The sequence below is a fragment of the Gossypium arboreum genome, chromosome 11 (genome assembly GCF_025698485.1).
Source record: "Gossypium arboreum isolate Shixiya-1 chromosome 11, ASM2569848v2, whole genome shotgun sequence".
NCBI lineage: Eukaryota > Viridiplantae > Streptophyta > Magnoliopsida > Malvales > Malvaceae > Gossypium > Gossypium arboreum.
The window spans coordinates 52,824,616-52,836,638 of record NC_069080.1 but is presented as its reverse complement, the minus strand read 5'-3'; the positions used below and the strand labels follow the sequence as shown (position 1 = coordinate 52,836,638).

At 30.9% G+C, this 12,023-nt stretch overlaps 1 protein-coding gene and 1 long non-coding RNA gene across 2 annotated transcripts; one reads left to right on the top strand and one right to left on the bottom strand.

Annotated features, from left to right (window-relative positions):
• Positions 1–5,151: 5,151 nt before the first annotated feature.
• On the bottom strand, positions 5,152–6,226 carry LOC108485648 (protein MIZU-KUSSEI 1-like). Its single transcript, XM_017789500.2, has one exon. It carries the CDS (start codon positions 6,128–6,130, stop codon positions 5,420–5,422), a length of 711 nt encoding a protein of 236 aa, XP_017644989.1. The 5' UTR covers positions 6,131–6,226; the 3' UTR covers positions 5,152–5,419.
• Positions 6,227–10,454: 4,228 nt separating this feature from the next.
• LOC128284295 (uncharacterized) lies at positions 10,455–11,176 on the top strand. The gene is made up of 2 exons (XR_008274683.1): positions 10,455–10,751; positions 10,870–11,176. It is a non-coding gene; the product is annotated as an uncharacterized LOC128284295 (long non-coding RNA).
• Positions 11,177–12,023: the final 847 nt, after the last annotated feature.

The following is a 12,023-nucleotide window of genomic DNA, read 5'->3' as shown; positions in this document are numbered from 1 at the left end:
CTTCCAAGCTCCATAATCAAGAAAGACGTGGAATCGACCTTGATCGGGGAAAAGAAAAGATTTTGGACTAAATTGCAACATTTCTATATTTTGCACCAAGGTAAGTTTGTACGTAAATAATTTATCGATTCTTTTTATTTTATTATATTTTGTTATCATATGAAATGTGGCTGCCTATAGAATGATTATTTGTTGTAAATTGCAAATTGAAAAAGGACTATGAATAAATTGTAACATGTTGGAAAGTGAGGAATTTCTCGGTTAAGCCTTCGAAATAGAAACGATACGAATGATCTATTATGAGGTCACATGTGTAGTACTAAATGCAGGCTACTACGTGTACCGGATTATTGGTCGCATGTGTAGTACTAAGTGCAGGCTACTATGCGTACCCGATAACTTCGATCACGTGTGTAGTACTAAGTGCAGGCTACTACGTGTATCAGATGGTTAGGTCACGTGTGTAGTACTAAGTTCAGGCTACTACGTGTACTAGATAATTGGTCGCATGTGTAGTACTAAGTGCAGGTTGCTATGTGTACCAGATAGCTTTGGCTACAAGTGTGAAAATATGTGCAGGCAACTGAGTATCAGTTATTATTCCGAAGAGTTCAACGGGAAAATCGATTAAGTAAAAATACATGTGAACATGATTATATGATGAATAAGTGTTGGTATATGTTTAATAAAATTTTGAGCAATATGCTCGATATTTGAGTGAACTTCGATAAGACAAAATGGATTAAGTGAAATTCTGTAAGAGTGAATTTTAGTAGTAAAACAGTGTTAGACAGCAGTAGTTGTGTGACTTTGAAAATTCACCAAAAATTGTGTAAGTTGAATTAAATTTTAAATAAATTATGGAATTCAAGCTTAATGGGTCTATTTTCATATAAAAGAAACAGGGGGAGCAAAAGAGTTCTATATTATGTGATATTCTAATTTTTGTGAGATAGTGTTAGAATGAATTCGAGATCCCCTGTTCTTACTTGGAAAAATTTTAAAAATTTTAGAAAAATAATTATGGGTTATAATTTATATTCCTAGAATCTTTTATGAGTCTAATTTTAATAGAAACAAACAAGAACATTATCTGAGTTTTTTACTATAAGATATTTAATTTTTAGTAAGAAGATGTTGAAACTGTCGGACAGTGAAACAGGGGAAATTTTAATGAATAAACTGTACTAATTGGCTGAACCAAAAATTATAAAATTTTTATGGTAAGAAATTATATGAGTCTAGTTTTTGGAAAAATTAACAGATTTAAATTCGGAGTTTCATAACTCTAAATATAAATAATTTAGTGATAGTGACTCAAGAAAATAGTTTGACCTGAACATGAGATTATGTACTATTATGATTATTTTATTTTGAGAAATATGTTGATAAATTGTATATCACTTATGTACTTACTTACTAAGCTTTACGCTTACTCTCTTTTCTTTCTCTTGTCTTATAATGTCACTAGGCCAGCTCCGGATTCGGAGATCGTCGGAGATCTATCCGCACTATCAATACTTTTTGATATTTTATAAATAATATTTTGGAGTTATGGCATGTATAGGTGACTTGGTTATTTTTATTATATGTCATAATTAAATTGGCCTAAAATGTTGTCTTCAAAATTTAAGAGTTCATTTTGTATATGCCCGTTGAAGTTAACTAATATTGTTCAGGTTATAGGACATGAAAATGTATGTTTTTTTTAAAAAAAAATTCTATGTCATGATTTCGTACGTTCGCATGTATTATGTTCCGGTAATGTCTCGTACCCTGTTCCGGCTTAGAACACGGGTAAGGGGTGTTATAGAAAATGTCTGTATTTCTTATGAGTATTGTGCTTGTGGGTTATCGGTGTTCTTGTACTCATTTTGTGTCTATTTGGAACTCACTAAGTTGAAATGAACTTACTTTGTTACTTTTTTTTCTAAAGTGTTTTGTTGTAGAAGAAGATCAGTAGAAGGGGACTACGCCAAAGCTATGTTTGAGAGTGAGCCATTTGTCTATTTTTGTATCATGCATGGCAATTTTGGCGGGTGGCGTAATCCATTTTGTAATCAACTTTTGTAACTATCTTCTTTTTCTATATTGTTTTTGTTTCAAAAGAATTGCCCGTTTACTCTGATAATAGATGCTTAACTTCTAAGAATGATTGATTATGAATTTTACCAGTTATATGTATATGTCATAGCGGTGCTACGGATGGATAATAGAGTTTTCTTTTATAATCTTTAATGATTTTACTAAAAATACATCATGGAATGAAAGAAGATTAATGGAATTCAATAAAGAAGGGTAATCAATAAAACTGTTTTCTAAAGATTAAGTTGAGTCAAAAATTTTAAACTTGCAAATAACGCCCTAGTCTTCTAGGCAATCTATTTGGCTAAGCTTTATACGCCACTTTTCCTGATGGGCTAAGAGGTGTTACATGCAATGCCAAGCCGTAGTGGCCATTGTAGTTGGGCACTTCCATTCAACTTAAATATTCAAGCAATTAATGGTTTTAGGTCCTAACATATTAGATAACGTTTCTTTGCAACCCTCTTACCTTTTTTTTTTCTACTTAACTTCTTCCCAGTATTTGGATTTCATGTTTTATCTTTTTTTTTTGTTTATTATAGAGGTCCACCCAACATTAATTATTTTATACAATATGTATACAAAATAAAAAAAAGTTCATTTTAAGAAAAAAATTCAAGTTTTGAATCGAGGTGAAAAAGGAATTAAAATTGAAATTTAAAAATAGAAAAGAAGCTCGCTAGAATTTGAGTTTTGTCACCAACAACGTTTGGATGAGTTTTTTAATGAGTTCTTGAATTTTTCGTCACCAAAGTTCTTAGGTGGAGAACAAAAGAGATGAATATATTTTTAATTTTAAAAAAAAGTTTAAGGAAATACTATTTAAATTTTTTATTTTTAATTAAAATTATCACGTGTCACAAAATAATTGGATAAAAAATTTTAATGACTAGATTAATTTAGGTAACGAACTATAATTTAAAAAATAATATAATTTAAGTATCATTCATTTAAATATAAGTTATTTGGGTTTATGAGCAATAAATGATCGAAAACCCATGGGCCTATTTGGTATGATTATTTGGGTGGTTGGGAGCCTATATAATGCCAGTAAGACTTAAAAATTCATGACCCTCAATCCATTTACGTGTACTTCTCCGTACATGATACAAAATCTCTGGTTTAGAGATAACCTCGAAAACACACATTTCTGAAATTAACCAGAAAATATCCTTATTTTAGAAAAAAAGAAATTTAAAATATAAAAGTAAATAAAAGATCTCATATAAAGACACACGAGTGACACAAAAAAAAAAAAGGAACAGAAGCAAGAAATGGAGAGTGGTGAAACGTGGAAGACAAATGGGGAGACATTTAATTCCTGACGAGAAAGAAAAGTGTACGTATGTCTAAAGTTTGTTTTGAAGGGCATGCTAGGTTCCATTACATTAAACAGTTCATATTTTAATGAATGTAACTAATTATGTGTATATATATATATATAGGATTCATTAATGTTCTATCACTCTTTTCTTTTTTAGTATAGATAGATAGATTTAACCTCAAATTCCATTGCACTATTTACAGACGCGTCGGCCTCGTCCATTTCTTTTGCTAAACGACGCAACGAAAGCAACATAACAGCTCATGCAACACCATCTTAAGCCCCCACCCCGACATTTCTACATAGTTCTTAACATCAATGGTAATGAATAGTTTCACTCATGGATTAGGATATTTTAATTAGTATTTATAACAAGAATACGTACTTTTGGTATTGGTTGTTTAAGTTCATTTTACTTTTGCAGAAAATAGATTAGAATTTGAATAGTAATTATTCAAATTCACCTTACTTTTACAAATAAATTTAAATTCGAACATTTGAATCCATTATTTGTATTATATTTTAAAAATATAAAATATTTGGACTTGCTAAATTATGATATTTAACTATTGGGAGGTCGGATTCTCTCTTGAGAGAAATCTTTAAAGTGTCATATGCTTGGTAGTTAATGAATTCCCCAACAAAAGATATTGCCATCGTGTTAGGATTTTGTCCTTAGCCTCCACAGAGAGCTGTTGTATAGTTCTTGGAGAGGGTGCCTCAATAGGTGGAGATAAGTACCTCCAAGCTAACAGGAAAGGTTTTAGTATTGTACAAAATATTAATTATGGAGAATGAACGCGCAAAGAGTCAAACTACCAACTAAGGCATGTGTAGCCTTTACGTTGCAATAATGGTACCACTTGGACTAGTAGGTACCTATCTCCACAAACCAAAGTGCCCCTTCTTCTGTAAACTGTATATTAGCTCTTCGCGAAGGTTAGGGACAAAACTTTTTGTTGAGGAATTTGTCGACTTTCAAGTGAATGACACTTTAAAGATTTTTCTGAAGAGAGAGTCTAACTTCCCTCAACATTAACAGATTCAAATATTCAACAATAATTTAATTAATTTGGATTTATATTTTAATGTGGATAATGCATAACCAGATTTGCGTGTTCAAATTACAATTTTATTGCCCATCCACTTTAATCGCTACAACAAAATTGAGAATGGATTGTAATCTCAAGTTGTCGGATTTTCTAACACTGAAAAATGCCAATATTAATCAAATCATATATTCTTTTGGAATATTACTGTTTCTTTTATTCAATGATGTCAATCATCATATATTCTTCTCAAACAGATTTTAAGCGCAGCTGTCCAATTTTAATTTTTTCAATTGGAGGGGGAAAAAAACAAAAAGCATATGCTAAACAATTAAACAAATAATGATGATGTTGAGGATGATGTTTATATGTGTTTTGATGTGTTGGAAGTGTGAACTGTTTAAATTCTCATGATCCGCAAATCAGCATCTTTAATGAATTTATTTGTTTCATACTCAAAACACTCCTGCATGGAACACGTTGCTCTGTCATAATATTTATAATTCAATTAAGCCTTGAGAAAGTTATCCAGGCAAGGTTATTATTTTTATGGGACATACTTCATTATTGTTTTCCCAAATTTGCATAGTGAGATGGAGATTTTACATGGCATTGTCGAGTGGTCGGGTCATTTGGGCATCGGCCATAATGGGGACAGCCTTGTCCACAGGGTAACTGGTAATAACATCATGGTTCTGAAATTAAATGCGCTTTCGCTGTTTTGAATCTTTGATGTTAACACCATGTACACGATTCCAATCTCATCATCCAAACTATTGAATCCTTATGCTAAAACATTATACCAAATTAGTTATTTCGTAGTAATGCAAAAAGAAATAACAGAGCTTCATAGTCCCCTAAAAACATAGAGATTGTTTATCAAATACAAAGGGTTGTAAAGCCACGCTAATGAACATAGCTCAAAAAACTATAGGGGCCAAGCTAAAAACTGGTCTAAAGGTCACCTTGAGCGGTAAAAGAAAATGCTAAGCTCTTGACCAATGTTTCCGTCGGGATCAATCAAATGGAAAGACTCAGAATCTGGTGAAGTACGAAGGTTTTCAAAGTTAGCCCTCAGGTACATTAGTTCATCGTCATGATGATCAAGCTCCTTTCCACTGATCAATCCAGTGCCAACAACAACTGAATTCATTAGCCTTAAAGCATCCATATCAGCTTTCGATGGCTTCCGCTTAACTGCATACCCAACTTTCTTTCCATTACAGTACATAGTCCACAATGGCATCGACAGAACCGAGTCTGGATTTCCACTACTATTCCCTTTGCTGCTGCAGTCCAGAGCAATTCGGAGGATACCACCTTGCATTTCCCTTGCCAAAACTGCTGTAGGTACCGCAAATTCTAAGAGGAGAATTGGATTGTTGGACTTGATGTTTGGCTGGATACAAAAGCTGGCTTTTCCCCTGCGGTAACCAAAGATGGTACCTGTAATAACACCAGAAGAGGTAGAGACAGGTGGTTGATAATATCTGTGAAGGTAATTTTGGTGTTTGATTTCATGGTGTTTGTCGATGAAGGCGCAGTAGCAACTTGGGATGAGGAGTTCCATAAGGGAACGAAGAAGCCGCCATGACCTAACTTGTTTCTGGCAGTCAACAGAGGTAACCCCATCTGTTATGTGGGTGGTGGCGCCAACAGTTGGGCAGGACATGTTAAGTTGCCCTTGTTTGGAATATGGGAATGCTTGGCTTGTGGGTTGTTGCAGATGGTTGTGCTCTTTTTATAAGAGATGTCTGGCGTGATTATTATTTTTATTATTAATTTTTTTTTCCTTAAGTACTTACTTTTGGTTTATAGCATCCTCAAATTACATTGATTTTAAAGTACTCCCAACAGATGCGGGTTTTGGTTTGGGGGCACCACTAATTAGACCATTTCTTTTTGTTTTCTATTTTTTTTAAAAGAGAATTTAGGTATAACTACGATTCATTTCCATGAATTATCAGAAGTAGAATTTTGGTAGAGAAAGGATACGTAACCATTTATAAAAACAGGTAGTTAATTTTAATTTTTAAAACACTTGAAATTCTTAATTTTATTTTATTAGTATAATTTTAATTTTTGATTAGTCTAACTAGTGTTACTTTATTAATAATACCAATTCAATTAAAGGTTTTTTAATAAGAGAATCGGAAGGGTTGTATGGTATTGAGTATTGTATTTATGGATGTATCGTTTTATTAGAATTGATATGTATTGGTATCAATATGTTTTGATGTAATGTTTTCGATTTATTGATATTAAAAATAATAATATTTGGTATAGTACCAATAAAGTTTTAAATTCCACAAATAAGTTTAGAGAGTTGACAAATAGTAAAATATTAAAAAATAAATATTTAAAAAACACATGACAATTTTTAAAATTGTTTGTGAAATAAAAAACACTACTAATATATCAAATATTAACCCTTAATATATATAACATACATGAAACACATTAAAATAACAAATAAATGAGATTAAATAAATTTCAAAGATAAAATATCATCGGTTCACGTCATTCAACAAATCCAGACGAGAGAAGAAAAAATCATTCCATACAATAAATAATTCCCATAAATTATTTTGATAATTCAATTTACTAATTAAAAATAACAAGATATTAGTTTTCAATATTAATATTTATATATTATAATTAATTTTTGGTACTTTTCATATAAGTTTTACGGTTCATTTTTACGGTTTGTGGTTGTCCTTAAAACAATGTTGTTTCTAATATTTAAACTCCGTTTTCTCCTTAAGAGTGCAATATGTTTTCTCACCATCCAACACTTATTAGTATATTATAATTAAAGGTAAACAATAGAATTAGTCACCCAACTATTAGTGTGTTTCTGTTCTGGTCGCTCATCTGTGAAAATTTTCAATTTAGTCACTGATGTTTTAGATAATTTCTATTTTTGTCACTCACATTTTAAATTGTATCTATTTTCGCCACTCTCCGTTAAATAGTAAATGGAAGTGATGTTGTGGCGTTAGTCTAACTAGTACAAGTACACATTTAGTCTTCAATACTTATAAATTCTATATATTTGATCCAAATTCTTAATAATTCAATAAATTTAACCATCCACGTTTACAAATTCTATCAATTTGATCCTTAAACACATTAATTAAATCTTGATAAACTTATATGTAAATCTGTGATTTTGATAAACTCAAAAGCGCAAAACCCCTAAAACTCAATAAAATTGTGATTTTTATAAACTTCATTCATAATCGTATTAATAGCATTCTCAATAGAGGAACCAAAGTTTCATATGAAACCTATCAAATAATTAAAAAAATAAAAATAAAAACGAAAAAGCTTCCTATAAGCTTTTTTTCAAATCATCTTCTTTTGCGATCTTTATTGACTTGAAGAATCATGTAATAATTAGGACCCATTAGACCTATTCATGGGCTCGGCCCGAAGGCCTGAAAAGTGAGAGAGTTTGGGTAAAAATATAAGTCCGAAAAATGGGCTCGGGCAAAAAAATAAGGCCTATTTAGAATACAGGTCAGGCCTCGGGTAAAATTTTTTTGGCACGAGCCCGCCCCAAATATGCAAAAAAAGCTTTTTTTTTTTACTCTTTTCTTGCTATTTTTTACTGGTTTGTCGTTATATTCTTGTTGTGTTTTCACTATTTTGCTACCATTTCACTGTTATGTTGCTACTATTTTTTTTATTGTTTGGATGTTATATAACTCTTGTTTTATTGTAAATTTTGTTACTATTTTAGAGGCATTTGCTTGTTAAGTTATACTTATCTTAGTGTTATTTAAGTTACATATTTTTTAAAATTTATTTTCAATTTGTTGGGAAACATTTATTTTAATGTTTTCAGTATTTTTGATGTATTATACTTTAATATATATATATATATATAATTTAATATGGCGGGTCAGACTTAGATTTTAGCATTTTTATTCGGTAAGTTCAGGTAAAATTTTAGGCCTATTTTTCAGGTCAAGCCCTAGCAAATAGGCATAAAATTTTGGTTGGGCCCAATCTAGCCCATTGACACCTCTAGGACCCATTTTTAAGCATAAATTTATTGTAAAATTTATCTTCATCCAATTTGTTTACAATTTATTTAGAAAAATATGTAATTTTTGGGGACTTTATTTTTCTAACTTCAATTTTAGATTTTTTTAATAATATTTTTATTTTTAGATACATATATTTTTAAAATTTATAATTTTTTATATATTAAAAATTGTATAATTTATATCTTCTTTAAAAATTTCAAAAAATTATAAAAATAGATTATGGCATCATCAATTTCACATGTCATAACCCAAGAGTGCCATATGTCTTATATTTAACATTGTTACAAAAAGTACCAAAACCCTTGATGAAATACAAATTTGGGTACCAACTTGGGACAAAAATAATAATAATAAGTACCAACTTGGGAGAATGTGTCAAGTTCGAGGGACTAAATGCATATTTGAGCCTTATAATTATAATTAAATATGAACACAAAACGTTTTTATAATTATTATATTTGTACATTTTCATAATATATAATTTATATTTAATTATATGTGTTTAAGGATCAAATTGATAGAATTTGTAAATGTGGAGGGTTAAAATTTTTGAATTATTTATAATTAGCATCAAATTGATAAAATGTGTAAGTATTGAGGACTAGATGTGTTATTATACCAGTTAGAAAATGGTCACATCATCACTTTCGTTAACCATTTAATGACCAAAATAGAAACGATTTAAAACATGAGTGACCAAAATAAAAATGATCTAAAATATTAGTGATTAAATTAAAAGCTTTCATAGTTGGGTGACCAAAACAAAAACACGCTAATAGTTGGGTGACTAATTCTACAATTTACTCTATGATTAAATTTAGGCATAATCACTTTTTTGGCTATCCAACTTTACAAAAAAAGTCATTTTAGCCATCCATTTAATTTTTTTCCTTTTTAGCCCTTAAACTTGTATTTTTGGTCAAATCACTCCAAAATGTATGAAATTTTAATGTTTTTTTAATTTTACTAATGTGACATACACGTGGATCGCCACGCATACATGACACATAATCATTTAATTAATTTTTTAAAAATATTTTTAAATTTAAAAAATAATTTTAATGAATTTTAATTTTAAAATAATTTTATAATTTCTCTTTAAATTTTTAAAGTTTAAAAGCTTAATTAAATGTTGATTTATCATGTGGCAATTCAAGTAATAAAAAATTAAATGAATTTTTTTTATAAAATTGGAACACAAAAAATCATTATACCTTAAATTTAAATTTTTTGGAACCAAAACTGATGCATTAAAATTAAAGAAATCAAATAGCCTCAATCCTATCACCTAACTAGAGATGAGTATGGACTGGGCTGGATCGGGTTCAGCTAAATATTTAGGCCCGTTTGTTAGACTCGGACCTAGACTCGGACCCAAAAAATGAGTCTAAAATTTTGCCCAAGCCTGACCAGGATAAAAATGCCAAAATTCAAGCCCGACCTTGCTCGGCCCGCCCATATTAATTTTTATATTATTTTTTATATAATTTTAAAAAATATATAATACATCAAAAATACTAAAAACATCAAAATAAATATTTCCCAAAGCAAATTGAAAATAAATTTAAAAATATGTATACTTAAATAACACTAAAATAGATGCAACTTAAATAGCAAATGTCTCTAAAATAATAACAAAATTAACAAATGTCTTTAAAATAATAACAAAATTAACAATAAAATAAGTTTTATACAATATCTAAACAATAACAACAAAATAATAACAACATAATAATAAAATGGGAGCAAAATGGGAGCAAACAACAAGAAAATAATTTTTTAAAAAAAATAAATTTTTTGTCCTTTAGTGGATTCAGGTCGAGCCGGACTCGGGCCAAAAATACCTTACTCGAGGTTCGACTCGTTTTTTAAATGGGCCTTATTTTTTTTTGTCTAAACCCATTTTTTAAAAAGAGGCATTCGATCAATTTCCTTAACCTATGAGCCCCTAAACTGCATCAGCACTAGAGGTAAAAGCTTCCAAACCATCTCCGGTGAAAAAAGAAAAAACATTAAAAGCTCTTTAGAAGCCCTCTGAAATGTCTGAGTTCTTTAAAAGTAGCTTAATATATTTCTAGTCTCAGCCCTTACTCTCTAATCCCCCAGTCTCGTTCCCTGTTCATTCTCTTTCAACCAACTCCACCACAAAAGCCAGGGCTTCCTCTATCCAGTATTCCGGTTGTTCGTGGTGCCATCCTGCTTTGGCCAGAGTATGCACAGCGCTATTAGCCAGACTAGGTACAAATCAAAACTTTATGTATGTGAAATTATTGATTTTGTTTTGGACTGCCTTAATGACATTACTGATATGAGATCTGCCATCTTTTGCATTGTTAATCCCTTTGATTACTATCAGGGAGTCTCCTTCCATAAAGATATCTCGAAAGCCCAGATCTTCCCCAAATTTGACAGCATGCAAACACGCCCAGGAATACATGATGCCATTACAAGTCCCTCTTTATTTCTAGCAATAATACCTGCTCTTGAAATGTTTGGTTCCTGATGAAAAGATGCATCAAATTTGATCTTAATCTTGTCTTCATTGGGTGGTTCCCAGTTAACATTTTTTAGTACTGTTTTTGGCACCAGAACACTTTCCATTGACTCATTTTCCATCATGTAAGCTTTAATAAAAGAGACCACCTCACACATTCGATTTTAAACCCTTATGATACACACTATTCTTGTTGTACAATATCGCCCAGCAAGCAATTGCTATAGTTTTGCATTTTAGTAAATCATAACTCAAGAACTTTTCCACTAACCAACTATGCCAACTCTGACTTTTATTAATGGTGGAGTTTGCCTCTCCTAGTCCTTGCAGGACCTTAATTGTGAAGTTACAGTCTCGAAACAAGTGGACCATTGACTCCACATCTGACTTACATAATGGGCACTGGTCGTCTTTTACCAGCCCTCTCTCCAAATTGTGGAGCGTAAGCATGAATTCTTTAGATAGCTTCCACATACCTATTTTTATTTTGTTAGACAACTTTAGTTTCCACAATTGTGTATAATAGGTCTTCAATTTTTCTTGGTATATTGTAAGATTGGCTTCCGTATTAATTATGTCAGTTGTAATAAGCCATTTGTATCTGTTTTTAACTGTATACTCACCTAAATCATCACCTCTCCACAATAATACTTCTGGTTGGCTCCGATCAACAAGAGGAATCTTCAAAATTTGCTTGATTTGTTTTTTTGTTAAACAGCAACTTGAGAACATCAACATTCCAAGTAAATGATTCCTGTAACACTCTTAACTCGTATCCATCGCCGGATTAGGGTTACGGAGTATTACCAAAATTTATAGAACTATTACAGATGATTCATGTCCGAAACTAATCATATTGTCTCGTAAATGGACCCTCGAGGTCCAATTTAAACATTAGAAACTAATCAGAACTAAATCAGGATCTCAAAAATTTTTTTGTAAAATTTTAAAATTTTTCTTAAATGCAAGGCACACAAGCCTGTGTGGTCAAGGCACACGCCCGTGTGACCATAGGA